This window comes from Orcinus orca, chromosome 1, assembly GCF_937001465.1.
Source record: "Orcinus orca chromosome 1, mOrcOrc1.1, whole genome shotgun sequence".
Taxonomy (NCBI): Eukaryota; Metazoa; Chordata; class Mammalia; order Artiodactyla; family Delphinidae; genus Orcinus; species Orcinus orca.
Window position 1 is genome coordinate 146889408 of NC_064559.1, and position 18705 is coordinate 146908112.

At 36.9% G+C, this 18705-nt stretch overlaps 1 protein-coding gene across 4 annotated transcripts in view; it reads right to left on the reverse strand.

Moving 5' to 3' along the window:
• The window catches only part of MSH4 (mutS homolog 4), a 97920-nt gene that overhangs the window by 42893 nt on the left and 36322 nt on the right, over positions 1-18705 (reverse strand). For 3 of the 4 annotated variants that reach the window (XM_049707128.1, XM_049707115.1, XM_049707117.1), the window contains exons 8-9: positions 9958-10032; positions 648-712 (exon numbers count right to left, since the gene is read on the reverse strand). In XM_049707128.1, the coding sequence (XP_049563085.1) occupies positions 648-712; positions 9958-10032 (140 nt within the window). The remainder of the gene's footprint in view (positions 1-647; positions 713-9957; positions 10033-18705) is intronic. The other variant, XM_049707126.1, reaches the window with a different exon arrangement.

Below are 18705 nucleotides of genomic sequence, written 5' to 3' on the forward strand. Positions count from 1 at the left end.
AACCTTTCAATCATCAGTGTCTAAGTGCAGTGATCATGCAGACCAGAAGTCTGGTAACACCTATTTTCCTAACCTTTTATTTTACAGTATTCTGTTCTGTATTTATCCGTAATAATTCGGTTTTATTAACCTCATTTTGTGACCTCACATAAGGTGTGAATCTTGAATCAATAAAATAACAGCTTTTAAGTATCACAAGCCATTTTGTTCAAGAACCAAGGTGCCACTGCTAAAAGCAATACTAAAATTAAACTGTAATTAGATCTTATTCAGTATTCATATAGACTATTCTTTGGTTACATTAAGTCCTTCATGATTTAACACAAAAGAATAATGTATTTTTATATTTGCAAGTCTTTCCATGGAGAATAGTTAAAAAGAAAAAGAAATATTAAAATTTTGTATGATTTCAACTTTTAATGCTATTATAATTGTCCATTAACACAAACCCTCAATGTGCTGTTACCCTATTTATTGGTATTTATAAAATATAATATATAAATAAATTTTTAATGAACAGTTTAAAATTTCTGTTAACCAAAGCTCAATTAATTGTTCTATAGAATATAATTAGAGTTCTTAAAATCAGTTATGATCAGGAAGAAAGAAATAATCTGCTGTTTTATTAACAGTTGAATGACAAAGACCTCTTATCTTCCAAGGAACCATAGTAAGCTCTTAATAAAGGTGTGTTACAGTTCTTCAGAGTAATCTATTAAAGAATAAAGAAAAAGATAATTAAGGATAATAAATTATGACATTATTCAAACAAAGCATTTTAGACTTGTTTGGTACTTTACATTTTACCAAGTATTTTCTTGCTTCATCTTCTCATTTATATACTCATAACAGAAATTTTAGGTATGCAGGTGAAGACAGATTGTATCTGGACCATTTTTCAGATAAAGAGCACATGGCTAAACAGTGGCATCCACTGCTTTACTACTATGACTTTTATTTTTCTTGCTGCCCAACTAACATTAACATTAAACTACTTATTAATGTAGTTTAACTAGTTTAATTAACTACTTATTAATGCAGTTAAACAGTTATCATTGTACATTCAGAGTACTCTACATATAACTCCAAAATTTGGGTTAAATGTATTAATACATTAAACTAAGAAAGTGTTTTGTATATTTGTAAATAGAGCAACTTATCCATTCTTATATGGCAAAAGTAGGGATTTTATTTTGCTTAATTGAAACTATGAGTGATCATTATTTGAATAAACAGAAAAGAGAGAAAACATAGGTAACCTGACTTTTACCTCCTATTTTAGTTTTGTTATGAGGCAATGGCAATAACTTTTTTGCTTATTAATAGAAAAATAATACTTACATACCAATAAAAACTAGAAATGCATAAGAGCATAAAGAAAAACATTTAAATCACTCATTATTCTACCACCCTTCCAAAGATAAATACTCTTAAGTATTATGACATATTTCCTGTCCCTTTTTCAAATCAAAAAATTTATATCATTACATGCTCCTTTTCTCCCCCATCTATTTAAAAATAGATGAAAAAAATCACCATTCTGTAACCATTGGAGTTACTTCAGGTAAAAGTCATTAATAACTAACAAAATCAATGGGTGAAAGTTTGACAAGAAACAGTATATTTACACAGTCTCACGGTATCTCTCCACAGATTACTTATAAATTTATAGTGAAGTAATTAATCAAAGTTATTATCACCAAGAAGGGAAAGAAAAATGACATCATGTGCCTCCTGATGTAATACACTGAGAAAGATACAACATTGCTCATAGAGTATTATTGCCAAATATGGGTAAGCAGAATTTAATCATGAGGAAACGATCACGCAAACTGAGGAATATCTTATTAAACAACTGACCCGGCACCTGTGGCCGCTGGTTTCCCTGCACATTTGGCACCGCCAGGGCTCTCGTGATCCAAGCAGTCATACCACCTCTGCACCTAGTCCTCACAGGGGCAGACCAAGAGCTCCAAGGCAGCCTCAGGACCAGACTCCTGTGGGTGGACCACATGCAGAGGTGGGGATAAAACCAAAGCTGAATCCCAGGGATGGGGTGACTAAAGAAGAAGATCTAAAATCTTTCCATCAGCTGTACAAGCTGCAGATCAAACCCCCACAATCAGCTAGGAAGATCCTGTTTTTATGGAATATCTGAGTAGACAATGAGTGTTCCCACAAATGAAAACGGTCTAGCTCTGGCAGGGGGCAAGCACACGCAGGAACTGGGCCAGATCAGAGACTGAGTGGTCCCCACAGGGCACACAGCAGGTCCAGAGACCAGCCCAGAGGCAGAGGAGGGCCTCTTGGGGAGGCGGAGGTGAGCTGCGGCTCACGGCATGTAAGGACACTAACAGCGGAGACTCCAGGGAAACATAATTATTACTATTAATTTTATTACATTTTGATTCATTCTGTTGTTGGCTCTAGCTTTTTTTTCTTTCTTTCATTTTGTTTGTTGTTGTTTTAGTTTTTTTTTTTAAATTCAGTCTTCTGGGATCTCCATGGTTTATAAAATATTTTTATTTTTTTATACATTTCTATTTTTACTTTGCTTTTATGTTGTTCTGTGTTCTTTTCCCTTATTTTTTTCTTCCTCTTTTCTTTAATATATTTTTCTGTTTTTCTTTTTTTTATATTTCCATTTCTACTTTGCTTTTCTGTTGCCTGTTTTTTCCCTTTTTATTATTTTTAAATTGTTTTTATCAGTTTATTCTGTTTCCTTGCTTTATTCTTCATTGGCACACTGTTTTGTTTTTGTTTTTAGGTTATGCGTTTATGTTAGTTTTAATCCTAATTGTTTGATTTCATTTTTGAGTTCTTGTATTTTTCTGGTTGTTCTCTTGATTTTTGTTTTATTTGGCTCTGTTTTGTTTCTTGCACGTGTGTGTGTGTGTTTTCTTGTTTCTGTTTTTGTTTGTTTGATTTTGTTTTTACAATTTCTCCAGGGTTCTGTTTGCCTTTTTTTCTTTAATACATTTTCTATTTGTTAAAATATATTTTTATTTCTACATTACTTTTCTGTTGTTCTGTCTTTTTTCCCTTTTCTCTTTTTCATTTTTTTTTTACATCATTTTTGTCAGCTTGTTTTGTTTCTTTGCTTCATTCTTCCGTTAGAATTCTGCTTTGGTTTTATTTTTTGGTTTTGGGTTTTTGTCAGCTTTCCTCTTAATTGTTTGATTTCATTCTTTGGTTCTTCTGTTTGTCTGGTTGTTCTCTTGCTATTTGATTTATTTGGTTCTGTTTTTGTTTCTTTTCTGTGTGTGCGGCATGTTTCCTTGTTTCTGTTTCCATTTGTTTGATTTTACTTTTTACCATTTGTCTGGGGTTTTGTTAGTCTTTTTTTCTTTTTATCCCCTTTATTGCCAGGATGAGAGACTTGCAGTGTCCTGGTTCCTCGACCAGAAGATGGGCCTGAGGCTCTGGAGTAGCAGCACCGAGTCCAGGATGCTGGACCATGAGAGAATTCCCGGTCCCAGGGAAGATGAACTGCCAAGAGCTCTCACTGAGGCCTCTATCTGAATCCAAGACCCAGGTCCACCCAAGTGCCAGCAGCTCCCAGCACTGGACATGTCATACCAAACAACAAACAAGACAGGAACACAAACCCACCCATCAGCACACAGACTACATCAAGTCATACTAAGCTAACAGACAGCCCAAAACAAATCATCTGACGTGGCCCTGCTCATCAGAGGGAAAAGACTCAGCTCCACCCACTAGAATGCAAGCACCAGTCCCTCCCATCAGGAAGCCTACACAAGACACTGGACCAACACCACCACTGGGGGCAGAGAACAGAAATAAGAGGAACTGTGACCCTGTAGCCTAGGGAAAAGAGACCTTAAATACTGTATATTAGACAAAATAAGAAGACAGAGAAATATATTACAGACAAAGGAGCAAGATAAATATGCACAAGACCAAGTAAATGAAGGGGAAATAGGCAAACTAACTGAAAAAGAATTCAGAGTAATGATAGTAAACATGATCCAAAATCTTGAAAATAGAAGACAGAAAATACAAGAAATGTTTAACAAGGACCTAGAAGAACTAAAGAGCAAACAAACATTAATGAACAACACAAAAACTGAAATAAAATACACTCTAGAAGGAATCAATAACAGAATAACTGAGGGAGAAGAACGGACTAGAGAGCTGGAAGATAAAATGGTGGAAATAAATGTCACAGAGCAGAGTAAAGAAAAAAGAATGAAGAGAATGGAGGACAGTCTCCAAGACCTCTGGGACAACATTAAGCACACCAACATTCAAATTATAGGCGTCCCAGAAGAAGAAGAAAAAAGAAATGGGGCTGAAAATATTTGAAGAGATTATAGTTGAAAAATTCCCCAACATGGGACAGGAAATAGCCACCCAAGTACAGGAAGCACAGAGAGTCCCATACAGGATAAACCCAAGGAGAAACATGCCGAGACACATATTAATCGAGCTAACAAAAATTAAACACAAAGAAAAAATATTAAAAGCAACAAGGGAAAAGCAACAAAAAACATACAAGGGAATCCTCATAAGATTAACAGCTGATATTTCAGCAGAAACTCTACAGACCAGAAGGCAGTGGGAAGATATATTTAAAGTGGTGAAAGGGAAAAACCTACAACCAAGATTACTCTACCCAGCAAGGATCACATTCAGAATCGATGGAGAAATCAAAAGCTTTACAGACAAGCAAGTTAAGAGAATTCAGCAACACCAAACCAGCTTTACAACAAATGCTAAAGGAACTTCTCTAGGCAAGAAACACAAGAGGAGGAAATGACTTACAAAAACAAACCCAGAACATTTAAGATAATGGTACTAGGAACAAACATTTCAATAATTACCTTAAATGTAAATGGATTAAATGCCTCAACCAAAGGACCCAGACTTGCTGAAAGGATACAAAAACGAGACCCATATATATGCTGTCTACAAGAGACACACTTCAGAACAAGGGACACATACAAACTGAAAGTAAAGGGATGGAAAAAACATATTCCATGAAAATGGAAATCAAAAGATAGCTGGAGTAGCAATACTCATATCAGACAAAATAAACTTTAAAATAAAGACTATTACAAGAGACAAGGAAGGACACTACATAATGATCAAGGGACCAATCCAAGAAGAAGATTTAACAATTGCAAATATCTAAGAACCCAACATAGGAGCACCTTGATACATAAAGCAAATGCTAACAGCCATAAAAGGGGAAATCAACAGTAACACAATCATAGTAGGTGACTTTAACACCCCACTTTCACCAATGGACAGATCATCCAAACAGAAAATAAATAAGGAAAAAAAAGCTTTAAATGACACATTAAACAAGATGGACTTAATTGATATTTATAGGACATTCCATCCAAACACAATAGAATACACTTTCTTCTCAAGTGCTCATGGAACATTCTCCAGGATAAACCGTATCTTGGGTCACAAATCAAGCCTTGGTAAATTTAAGAAAATTGAAATCGTATCAAGTATCTTTTCCAACCACAACGCTATGAGACTAGATATCAATTACAGGGAAAAAATCTGTAAAAAATACAAAGACATGGAGGCTAAGCAATATGTTACTAAACGACCAAGAGATCACTGAAGAAATCAAAATCAAAAAATACCTGGAAACAAATGACAATGAAAACATGATGACCCAAAACCAATGGGATGCAGCAAAAGCTGTTCTAAGAGGGAAGTTTATAGCAATACAATCCTACCTCAAGAAACAAGAAAAATCTCAAACAAACAACCTAACCTTACACCTAAAGCAATTAGAGAAAGAAGAACCAAAAAAACTCAAAGTTAGCAGAAGGAAAGAAATCATAAAGATCAGAATAGAAATAAATGAAAAAGAAATGAAGGAAACAATAGCAAAGACCAATAAAAATAAAAGCCGGTTCTGGGAGAAGATAACCAAAATTGATAAACCATTAGCCAGACTCATCAGGAAAAAAAGGGAGAAGACTCAAATCAACAGAATTAGAAATGAAAAAGGAGAAGTAACAACTGAAACTGCAGAAATACAAAGGATCATGAGAGACTACTACAAGAAACTATATGTCAATAAATGGGACAACCTGGAAGAAATGGACAAATTCTTAGAAATGCACAAACTTTCAAGACTGAACCAGGAAGAAATAGAAAACATGAACAAGCCAATCACAAGCACTGAAATTGAAACTGTGATTAAAAATCTTCCAACAAACAAAAGTCCAGGACCAGATGGCTTCACAGGCAAATTCTATCAAACATTTAGAGAAGAGCTAACACGTATCCCTCTCAAACTCTTCCAAAATATAGCAGAGGGAGGAACACTCCCAAACTCATTCTATGAGGCCACCATCACCCTGATACCAAAACCAGAAAAAGATGTCACAAAAAGAGAAAACTACAGGCCAATATCGCTGAGGAACATAGATGCAAAAATCCTCAACAAAATACTAGCAAACAGAATCCAACAGCACATTAAAAGGATCATACACCATGATCAAGTGGGGTTTATCCCTGGAATGCAAGGATTCTTCAATATATGCAAATCAATCAATGTGATATACCATATTAAGAAACTGAAGTATAAAAACCATATGATAATCTCAATAGATGCAAGAAAAGCTTTTGACAACATTCAGCACCCATTTACGATAAAAACTCTCCAGAAAGTGGGCATAGAGGGAACCTACCTCAACATGATAAAAGCCATATATGACAAACCTACAGCCAACATCATTCTCAATGGTGAAAAACTGAAAGCATTTCCTCTAAGATCAGGAACAAGACAAGGTTGCCCACTCTCACCACTATTATTCAACATAGTTTTGGAAGTTTTAGCCACAACAATCAGAGAAGAAAAAAAAATGAAATGAATCCAAATAGGATAAAAAGAAGTAAAACTGTCACTGTTTACAGATGACATGATACTATACATAGAAAATCCTAAAGATGCCACCAGAAAACTACTATAGCTAATCAATGAATTTGGTAAAGTAGCAGGATACAAAATTAATGCACAGAAACCTCTTGCATTCCTATACACTAACAACAAAAAATCAGAAAGAGAAATCAAGGAAACACTCCCATTTACCATTGCAACAAAAAGAATAAAATACCTAGGAATAAACTTACCTAAGGAGGCCAAAGACTTGTATGTAGAAAACTATATGACACTGATGAATGAAATCAAAGATGATACAAACAGATGGAAAGATATACCATGTTCTTGGATTGGAAGAATCAATATTGTGAAAGTGACTATACTACCCAAAGCATCTACAGATTCAGTGCAATCCCTGTCAAATTACCAATGGCATTTTTCACAGAACTAGAACAAAAAATTTGACAATTTGTATGGAAACACAAAAGACCTTGAATAGCCAAAGTAATACTGAGGAAGAAAAACGGAACTGTAGGAATCAGTCTCCTTGACTTCAGATATACTACAAAGCTATAGTAATCAAGACAGTATGGTACTGGCACGAAACAGAAATATAGATCAATGGAACAGGACCAAAAGCCCTGAGGTAAACCCACGGACATACAGTCACCTTATCTTTGGCAAAGGAGGCAAGAAAATACAATGTAGAAAAGATAGGCTCTTCAATAAGTGGTGCTAGGAAAAGTGGACAGCTACATGTAAAAGAATGAAATTAGAACACTCCCTAACACCATACACAAAAAAAAACTCAAAATGGATTAAAGACCTAAATGTAAGGCCAGACACTATAAAACTCTTAGAGGAAAACATAGGCAGAACACTCTATGACATAAATCACAGCAAGATCTTTCTTGACCCACCTCCTGGAGTAATGGAAATAAAATCAAAAGTAAACAAATGGGACCTAATTAAACTTCAAGCTTTGCACAGCAAAGGAAACCATAACAAGATGAAAAGATAACCCTCAGAATGGGAGAAAATATTTGCAGATGAAGCAAGTGACAAAGGATTAATCTCCAAAATATACAAGCAGCTCTGTAGCTCAATGTCAGAAAAAGAAAGAACCCAATCCAAAAATGAGCAGAAGACTAAATAGACATTTCTCCAAAGAAGACATACAGATTGCCAAGAAACACATGAAAAGATGCTCAACATCACTAATCACTAGAGAAGTGCAAACAACCACAATGAGGTATCTCTTCACACTGGTCACAATGGTCATCATCAAAAAATGTACAAACAATAAATGCTAGAGAGGGTGTGGAGAAAAAGGTTTCCTCCTACACTGTTGGTGGGAATGTAAATTGATACAGCCACTATGGAGGACAATATGGAGGTCCCTTAGAAAGCTAAAAATAGAATTACCATATGACCCAGAAATCCCACTACTGGGCATATACCCTGAGAAAACCATAATTCAAAAAGATACACGTACCACAATGTTCACTGCAGCATTGTTTACAATTGCCAGGACATGGAAGCAAGCTAAATGTCCATCAACACATGAATGGATAAAGATGATGTGGCACATATACACAATGGAATATTACTCAGCCATAAAAAGGAGCAAAATTGAGTTATGTGTACTGAGGTGGATGGACCTAGAGTGTCATACAGAGTGAAGCAAGTTAGTAAGAAAACAAGAAATATCGTATGCTAACACACATATATGGGATCTAAATAAATGGTACTGATGAAACTAGAGGCAGGGCAGGAATAAAGGTGCAAATGTAGAGAATGGACTTGAGGACAGAGAGGGGGAAGGGGAAGCTGAGACGAAGAGAGGGAGTATCACTGACATATATACACTACCAAATGTATATAATGGATGGCTAGTGGGAAGCTGCTGCATAGCACAGGGAGATCAGCTCGATGCTTTGTGACCATCTAGAGGGGTGAGATAGGGAGAGTGGGAGGGAGGCACAAGAGGGAGGGCGTATGGGGATATATGTACACTTATAGCTGACTCACTTTGTTGCACAACAGAAGCTAACACAACACTGGAAAGCAGTTATATTCCAATAAAGATATTTTAAAAAAAAACTGACCCTTACTCTTCAAGATGTCAATATCACAAAAGGCAAAGAAAGGCTGAGAAACTTTTCACTTTAAAAAAGTGTAAAGGGGCTTCCCTGGTGGCACAGTGGTTGACAATCCGCCTGCCGATGCAGGGGACATAGGTTCGTGCCCCAGTCCGGGAAGATCCCACATGCCACGGAGCGGCTGGGCCTGTGAGCCATGGTCACTGAGCCTGCGCGTCCGGAGCCTGTGCTCCGCAACGGGAGAGGCCACAACAGTGAGAGGCCCACATACCGCAAAAAAAAAAAAAAGTGTAAAGAAACTTGACATTAAATACAATGCATGGTCCTTGACTGGATCATGTACCAGGAAAAACAAAAATACCATAAAGAACAGTATTAGGACAACTGAAAAAATGTGAATATAGGCTATATATAATATGCAGTTGATCCTTGAACAACATGGGTTTGAACTGTGAGGGTCCAGTTATGGGTGGATTTTTTTCAATAGTACAATAAATACCACAATACTACGTGATCTGCAGTTAGTTGAATCTGCAGATATGGAACTGCAGATACAGAGGAACTGTGGATGTGGAGGAACTGAATATTCAAAGGGCCAACAATAAGTTATATGCAGAATTTCCACTACACGCAGGGTTGGTGTTCCTGACCCCCATGTTGTTCAAGGGTCAACTTAATAGTATTTTACCAATGTTAAATATCCTGAATTTTTAAATCATATTGTGGTTATGCAAGAGAACATCTTTTTTCTTAGGAGATATGCACTTTAGTATTTAGGTACTGCAACTTATTCTCAAATGGTTCAGTAAGGTAATAATAAGGACAATAATATGTGTGTGTGCTGTGTGTGGAAAGAGAGAGAATATGAGAATTCATTATACTATTCTTGCAACTTACTGTTTGAAATTTTTTCAAAACAAAAAGTTTAAAAACCTGATGCTAGACATGTTTTAAACAACATATACACATAAAAATTACCTTTAAAGGATCCACGAGTTCCAAGGTATGTTTTAGGTATATTAAATTTGTTATCTTTGATTCAGCTGCAGTAATCTATTAAGATAAAAATCCAAATGTGGACACCATAAATATTTAACACATTAATGGGTTTTCCTCTTGAACATTCTACACTTACATTTCCCATACATTTTTATTTATCAACCTCGGCAGGATAACAGCCTAGACAATGATTACAAATTACTGACCCATCATGATAAGCCTAATGCACTAGTCTCCTGTGAGTCTGACAGTGAGAAGAGTTCACCTCACTGTACCCAACTTTCATTTCTATATAAAACGCTTTGTGTCCAGCTTAACCCACAGTAGCAACAGGAGATACAATTCAATACTGACCAGCACTAAGAGACTAAGATTAATTTTAAAAGGCAGAAAAGACACTGATAAATGGATGATACTTGAAAAACTGAATCCAAACCTCCCAGATAGTTATAGAACATAAATTTCCCTCATCGGTTCCTGTTTATGCAAGTAAAACAATTTTCATAATTCCAGTGGTCCAAACTAATTATAGTTTTTCAAAATAAAGCAACATCAGCATTCTAAATTTTATAAATAAATTTTTTGAAAATCAAATCATACCATCTCCAAAGCCAAACACTGGTACTAAACCTGGGGAAATGAGGAATGTTTGTGAATGGACTAATTTACCAATACTGACAAGGAGTTTTAGGATATTACAATTATGATGTAATATGCTTGATATAGAGCTGTTTTGTTATTTTTATTGAAATATAGTTGATTTATAATGTTGTACTAGTTTCAAGTATACAGCAAAGTGATTCCGTTTTACATACATATAAATATATCAAGAATATATAAAGATTAAATAATATGTAATACATATTCTTTTTTTACATTCTCTTCCATTATAGGTTATTACAAGATATTGAGTATAGTTCCGTGTGCTATTATAAGTAGGCCCTTGCTGGTTTTCTATTTTATATATATTAATGTGTATATTTTAATCCCAAACTCCTAATTTATCCCTCTCCCTCTCCCACTTAGTAACCACAAGTTTGTTTTCTATGTTTGTGAGTCCATTTCTGTTTTGTAAATAAGTTCATTGTGTCATTCTTTGGATTCCACATAAGCGATATCATATGGTATTTCTCTTTCTCTGTCTTGCTTACTTCACTTATCTTGATAATCTCTAGGTCCAACCATGTCGCAAATGGCGTAATTTCATTCTTTTTTATGGCTAATATTCCATTGCGTGTGTGTGTGTGTGTGTGTGTGTATGCATGTGTATACATGACATCTTCTTTATCCATTCATCTGTCAATGGACACTTAGGTTGCTTCCATGTCTTGGCTACTGTTTTTTTTTTTTTCTTTAAAATATTTATTTATTTATTTTTGGCTGCATTGGGTCTTCACTGCTGCACGTGGGCTCTCTCTAGCTGCAGCGAGTAGGGGTAACTCTGTTGCGGTGCATGGGCTTCTCATTGCAGTGGTTTATCTTGTTGCAGAGCATGGGCTCTAGGTGCGCGGGCTTCAGTAGTTGTGGCTTGCAGGCTCTAGAGCACAGGCTCAGTAGTTGTGGCGCACAGGCTTAGTTGCTCTGCGGCATGTGGGATCTTCCCGGACCAGGGCTCGAACCCATGTCCTCTGCACTGGCAGGTGGATTCTTAACCACTGTGCCACCAGGGAAGTCCCTTGGTGCATGTATCTTTTTTGAATTGTTTTTCTCCAGATATATGCCTAGTAGTGGGATTGCAGGATCATATGGTAGCTCTATTTTTAGTTTTTTAAGGAACCACCATACTGTTCTCCATAGCGGCTGTACCAATTCACATTCCCACCAACTGTGTAGGAGGGTTCCCTTTCCTCCACACCCTCTCCAGCATTTATTATTTGTAGACTTTCAATCATGGCCATTCTGACTGGTGTGAGGTGATACCTCATTGAAGTTTTGATTTCCATTTCTCTAATTAGCAATGTAATTAGCAATGTTCACGTGCTTTTTGGCCATCTGTATGTCTTCTTTGAGAAAATGTCTTTTTAGATCTTCTGCCCATTTTTAAAAAATATATTTATTTATTTATTTAGTCTGTGTTGGGTGTTAGTTGCGGCATGCAGGATATTTCATTGCAGCATGCAGGTTCTTCATTGCAGTGCACAGGCTTCTCTCTAGTTGTGGCATGCGGGCTCCAGAGCATGTGGGCTCTGTAGTTGTGGTGCATGGGCTCCAGAGAGCATGGGCTCTGTAGTTGCGGCACACGGGCTCTCTAGGTGTGGCGTGCAAGCCTAGTTGCCCTGCAGCGTGTGCGATCTTAGTTCCCTGACCAGGGATCAAACTGGCATCCCCTGCATTGCAAGGTGGATTCTTAACCACTGGACCACCAGGGAAGTCCCATTCTGCCCATTTTTTGATTGAACTGTTTGTTTTTTGATATTGAGCTGTATAAGCTGTTTGTATATTTTGGAGATTAATCCCTTGTCAGTCACATCATTTGCAAATATTTTTCTTCCATTCTGTAAGTTGTCTTTTTTTTTTATGGTTCCCTTTACTGCACAAAAACTTTTAAATTTAATTAGGTCCCATTTATTTATTTTTGGTTTTACTTCCATTACTCTAGGAGATGGATCCACAAAGATACTGCTGTGATTTATGTCAAAGTGTGTTCTGCCTATGTTTTCCTCTAAGAGTTTTATAGTACCTGGTCTTACATTTAGGTCTTTAATCCATTTTGAGTTTATTTTTCTATATGGTGTTAGAGAATATTCTAATTTCATTCTTTTACATGTAGGTGTCCAGTTTTCCCAGCACCACTTATTATTAAAAGACAGAAGAAACTGTCTTTTGTACATTACATATTCCTGCCTCCTCTGTCATAGATTAATTGACCATAAGTGCGTGGGTTTATCTCTGGGCTTTCTATCCTGTTCCATTGATCTATATATCTCTATTTTTGTACCAGTACCACACTGTTTTGATTACTGTAGCTTTGTAGTATAGTCTGAAGTCACAGAACCTGATTTCTCCAGCTCCACTTTTCTTTCTCAAAGATTGCTTTGGCTATTCAGGGTCTTTTGTGTTTCCATACAAAATTTTAAAAATTTTGTTCTAGTTCTGTGAAAAATGCCATTGGTAATATGATAAGGATTGCACTGAATTTGTAGACTGCCTTGGGTATTATAGCTATTTTGACAATATTGATTTTTCCAATCCAAGAACATGAATATCTTTCCATCTGTTTGTGTCATCTTCAGTTTCTTTCATCAGTGTCTCATAGTTTTTGGAGTACAGGTCTGTTGCCTCCTTAGAAAGGTTTATTCCTGGTATTTTATCCTTTTTGATGTGATGGTAAATGGGACTGTTTCCTTAATTTCTCTTTCTGAACTTTCATTGTTAGTGTATAGAAATGCAACAGATTTCTGTGTATTACTTTTGTATACTACAACTTTAACAAATTCATTGATGAGCTCTAGTATCTTCAGGATTTTCTATGTCTGCTATCATGTCATCTGCAAACAGTGACAGTTTTACTTCTTCTTTTCTAATTTGGATTCATTTCTTTTTCTTCTCTGATTGCCATGGCTAGGACTTCCAAAATGATGTTGAACAGAAGTGGTGAGAGTTGACATCCTTGTCTTGTTCCTGATCTTAGAGGAAATGCTTTCAGCTTTTCAACAGCTGTGGATTTGTCATATATGGCCTTTATAATATGTTGAGGTAGATTCTCTCTATGCCCATTTTCTGGAGAATTTCTATCATAAATGGATGTTGAATTTTATCGAAAGCTTTTTCTGCATCTATTGAGATGATCACATGGTTTTTATTCTTCATTTTGTTAATGTGGTAGCTCATACTGAATGATTTGTGGATACTGAAAAATCCTTGCATCCCTGGGATAAATCCCACTTGAATATGGTGTATGATCCTTTTAATGTATTGTTGGATTCAGTGTGCTAGAATTTTGTTGAGGATTTTTGCATCTATGTTCATAAGTGATATTGGCCTGTAATTTTCTTTCTTTATGGTATTGTTGTCTGGTTTTGATATCAGGGTGATGGTGGCTTTATAGAATGAGTTTGGAAGTGTTCCTTCCTCTGAAATTTTTTGGAATAGTTTCAGAAGGACAGCTGTTAACTCTTCTCTAAATGTTTGATAGAATTCCCCTGTGAAGCCATCTGGTCCTGGACTTTTGTTTGAGCAGAGTTCTTTTTTTTCTTTTTTTGCAGTACACGGGCCTCTCACCGTTGCGGCCGCTCCCGTTGCAGAGCACAGGCTCCGGACGCGCAGGCTCAGCGGCCATGGCTCACGGGCCCAGCCGCTCCGCGGCATGTGGGATCCTCCCAGACCGGGGCACGAACCCGTGTCCTCTGCATCAGCAGGCAGACTCTCAACCACTGTGCCACCAGGGAAGCCCTTGAGCAGAGTTTTTTAATCTGATTCAATTTCAGTACTTTCTGGGTTTTTCTGGGTTTTTTTTGTTTTTTGCGGTATGCGGGCCTCCCACCACTGCGGCCTCTCCCGCTGCGGAGCACAGGCTCTGGACGCACAGGCCCAGTGGCCATGGCCCACGGGCCCAGCCGCTCCGCGGCGTGTGGGATCTTCCCGGACCGGGGCACGAACCCGTGTCCCCTGCATCGGCAGGCAGACCCTCAACCACTGCACCACCAGGGGAGCCCAATTTCAGTACTTGTAACTGGTCTGTTAATGTTTTCTACTTCTTGCTGGTACAGTCTTGGAAGATTGTATCTTTCTAAGAATTTGTCCATTTCTTATCTTTCTAAGAATTTGTCCATTTCTTCTAGGTTGTCCATTTTATTGGCATATAGTTGCTTGTAGTAGTCTCTTATGGCCCTTTGTATTTCTGTGGTGTCGGTTGTAACTTCTTTTTCATTTCTAATTTTATTGATTTGAGCCCTCTCCCTTTTTTTCTTGATGAGTCTGGCTAAAGATTTATCAATTTTGTTTATCTTTTCAAAGAACCAGCTTTTAGTTTGGTTGATCTTTTCTACTGTTTTTTTAGTCTCTATTTCATTTATTTCTGCTCTTCCATTAACTTTGGGTTTTGTTTGTTCTTCTTTCTCTAGTTGCTCTAGGTGTAATGTTAGGTTATTTATTTGAGATTTTTCTTGTTTCCTGAGGTAAGCTTGTATTGCTATGAGCGATTTCTCTTTGAAGCCTCCTAACCTATATCCCCATTGCACAATACCTGGACTTTTCCAAGACTATATGGATCAATTTAGAAGAAATACTCAAATGAACGTTATTAGCCCCAAAACAAGTTATCTCATGCTCTCTTATAATGAATTTCTGAAACTAACTGGAATATTAAAAATAAATAAAATTCACTGAACATAAGACAATTATCATCACTATTACTAAAGGAGAACATCTTCCAAAAATAGCCAAGATACTCTTGAAGAAGAACAGCATGGAACAACTAACTCTAATGAATATCAACTTATAATAGCGTAATTAAGAAACTGTGGTATCAGCACAAGAGCAGACAGACAGACCAATGGTATAGAATAGAGTCTAGAAAGAAGATCATATATGGGCACTTGATTTATGACAAAGGTTGACTGTGGAGCAGTAGGCAAAGGAAAGTCTTCTCCATAAATGGTACCAATACGATTATGAATCTGTACAAGAAAAAATTAAATATGGCCCCTTCTTCACACCACATACAAATATCAATTCCAGGTGGACTGTAAATCTAAACATAAAACAATAAAGCATCTGGAATATAACAAAGAGGAATATCTTCATTACCTTGGATATTCTAACCAAACCTTTATAAGTTTCATAATTGATGATTTAGCACACATTAATCACAGGTTCAAACTAATGGCCAAGTTGTTTACATCTCCCCCATGGTCTGGTTTTTGTGGGCACACAAAAATCACATTACAAATACTCCAACCACAAATCCCACCATCTGTGTTTTGCTTCTTACTAAATAAGGGACGTTTTCACCTAACAAGTTCCTACTACTGCAGTAATTTGGGGTTTTGCAATATTTCCCCCCCAGTCCTCCACCTCCTGAGTAATCCTGGTACCTCCCCATGTAATTCTGCATGACGTACTTCTTTCTCTCAGGAACTGTAAGTAATAAGAATATCCTTTGGACTTCCCTGGTGGTGCAGTGGTTAAGAACCCACCTGCCAACACAGAGGACATGGGTTCGAGCCCTGGTCCAGGAAGATCCCACATGCTGCGGAGCAACTAAGTCCATGTGCCACAACTACTGAGCCTGTGCTCCACAACAGGAGAAGCCACTGCAATGAGAAGCCCGCACACCACAACAAAGAGTAGCCTCCACTCACCGCAACTAGAGAAAGCCCGCGCACAGCAACAAAGATGCAATGCAACCAAAAATAAATAAATTAATTTAGATTAAAAATATATATATATATATATATACATATAGCCTTTAAATGGCATTAGCCTCTCCATGTCATCACAAAGTGATCTCCATAAATTAAAATCCCATGGGTACAATCAAGACACTGGGGTAGGTAAAGACTTCTTAAGCAGAATACAACAAACACTAACTATACAGGAAAAAAATAAAGTAGACTACATTTAAATTAAAGACTTCTAATAAGTCAGACAAAGACAAATACCACATGATCTCACTTATACATGGATCTAAAAACAAACAAAAAACCAAACTCATAAATACAGGGAACAGATTGGTGGTTGCCAGAGTTAGGATGTGGGGGAGAGGCAAAATGGGAGAAGAAGGTCAAAAGGTACAAACTTCCAGCTATAAAATAAATAAGTCGTGGGGATGTAATATACAGCATGGTGACTATAGTTAATGACACTGTATTGCATATTTGAAAGTTACTAAGAGTGTAGATCTTAAAGTCCTCGTCACGAGAAAAATATTTAAAACTATGCATGGGGATGCATGTTAACTAGACTTACTGTGGTGATTGTTTCATAATATATACAAAATAATGAATCATAAAAAAAGAATTTCTATTCATCAAAAGACACCACTGATGCAGGATAGGTTCTCCAAAAACCAATTTTTAGAAACCAAATAATTTATTTGAAAAGTAATTCCAGGAAGTATAGGCAAGAAGAGTGGGGAAGTAAGAAGGCAAGGGAAGAACATCAATATAGGATGTAATGATGATCCGGTTACCAGTGTATGGTACCGTGGCTCAATCCTGCTGGAGACCTCTCAGAGACAGTGTAAAGTAAGCTTCAGAAACTACTTCCAGAGGTAAGGAAAATGGGGCATTTATTCACCAACTTCAGTTCAGTATTCGTCAAGACCTATCACTGGGTCAGCAACTCCCTGATTACTCTCTAGTCTCTCCTGTGGCCAGAGAAAGTCCTCAGGCAGAAAGTTTCAGCTTGCTTGCAGTGAGATGCCATACATACACAAAAGTGAATGCCAAGGGGATGTGGGTGGCACACCAACAATGTCTACCCCACAATACTGAGCAAAAAAAGCCAATTACAAAGTGGGAGAAGATATTCATAACACAGAAGAAACGAAGGGCTTATATAAACAGCTCTACAAATCATAAAAGATAACTCAATAGAAAAATGGGCAAGACCTTCACAAAAGAAGATAGTCAAATGGTCAATATACATATGAAAGGGTGTTCAACCTCATTAACAGGAAAATGCAAATTAAAACCACAATGAAATACTACTATCTACCAACCACTATGGCTAAGATTTTTAAACTGACAATATCAGGTTTTGGATAAGAGCAATGGGACTTCTCATACCCTCCTGATGGGACTGTAAATTAGTACAATCATTTTGAAAAACATTTTGGCAAACATCATGTTTGCCAAAAGTTCAACTAAAGTTGAAGATACACCTCAAGACTCAGAAGTTCCATTCCTATGTACCCAATAAAAATATGTCCAAAATTTTATTAAGAAGCAGGTATAAAATGATTAAGCAGTATTATTTCTAACTGCCAAAACCTGCCCACAACTCAGAAGTCCAACAACAGTGAACTGAATAATGGCATACTCATACAGTGGAATATTATATAGCAATGGAAATAAATGAGCTAGAGCTACATGCAACAACATGAATAATCTTACAAACACAATGTTGGATAGAAGAAGCCAGATATAAAAAATACACACTGAATGATTCCTTAAAGTTTTTAAAAGAACAGGTAAAACTAAGTTATAAAGAAAAACAAAAAAGTAATTAATAAAAAGTGGTTTCTTTTTGGAGGGAGGTAGAAAGTAATGAACAGGAAGGAACAGAAGGGGAGTTCTGAAGTACTGGCAATATCTGTTCCTTTACCTGAGTGGTCATCACATGGGTGTTCACTGTTGTAATGCCTGAATACATTTCTGGCTGTAATAATTGGGTATAACAATTGGATTCTACTGGCATCTAGCGGGTAGAAGCTATGAATACTGCTAAACATTTCAGAATGCACAGAACAGTAAAAGAATTATCCATCCTAACATGTCAACAGTGACAAGTTTGAGAAATCCTGCTGTGGAGGAGTTGTCTTACTATATTTACACAGGTACTCTCTTAACCTCTTATATCACTAGTGATTTCCTGTTTCTTCTTTCTCTGTCTCTCCTTCCAATCTCTTCCTACCTTAATGGCTTTGAAAAAGTAAACAGCAATGAATCTTACAGTTGCAAGGTACTAAGTGTTGCCCATACCACATAAGCAGAGAGGCAGACCCTTCCCTAGGTGAGTACTCCAGATGAGTATCCAGCCCTGAATGACACCTTAACTGTAGTT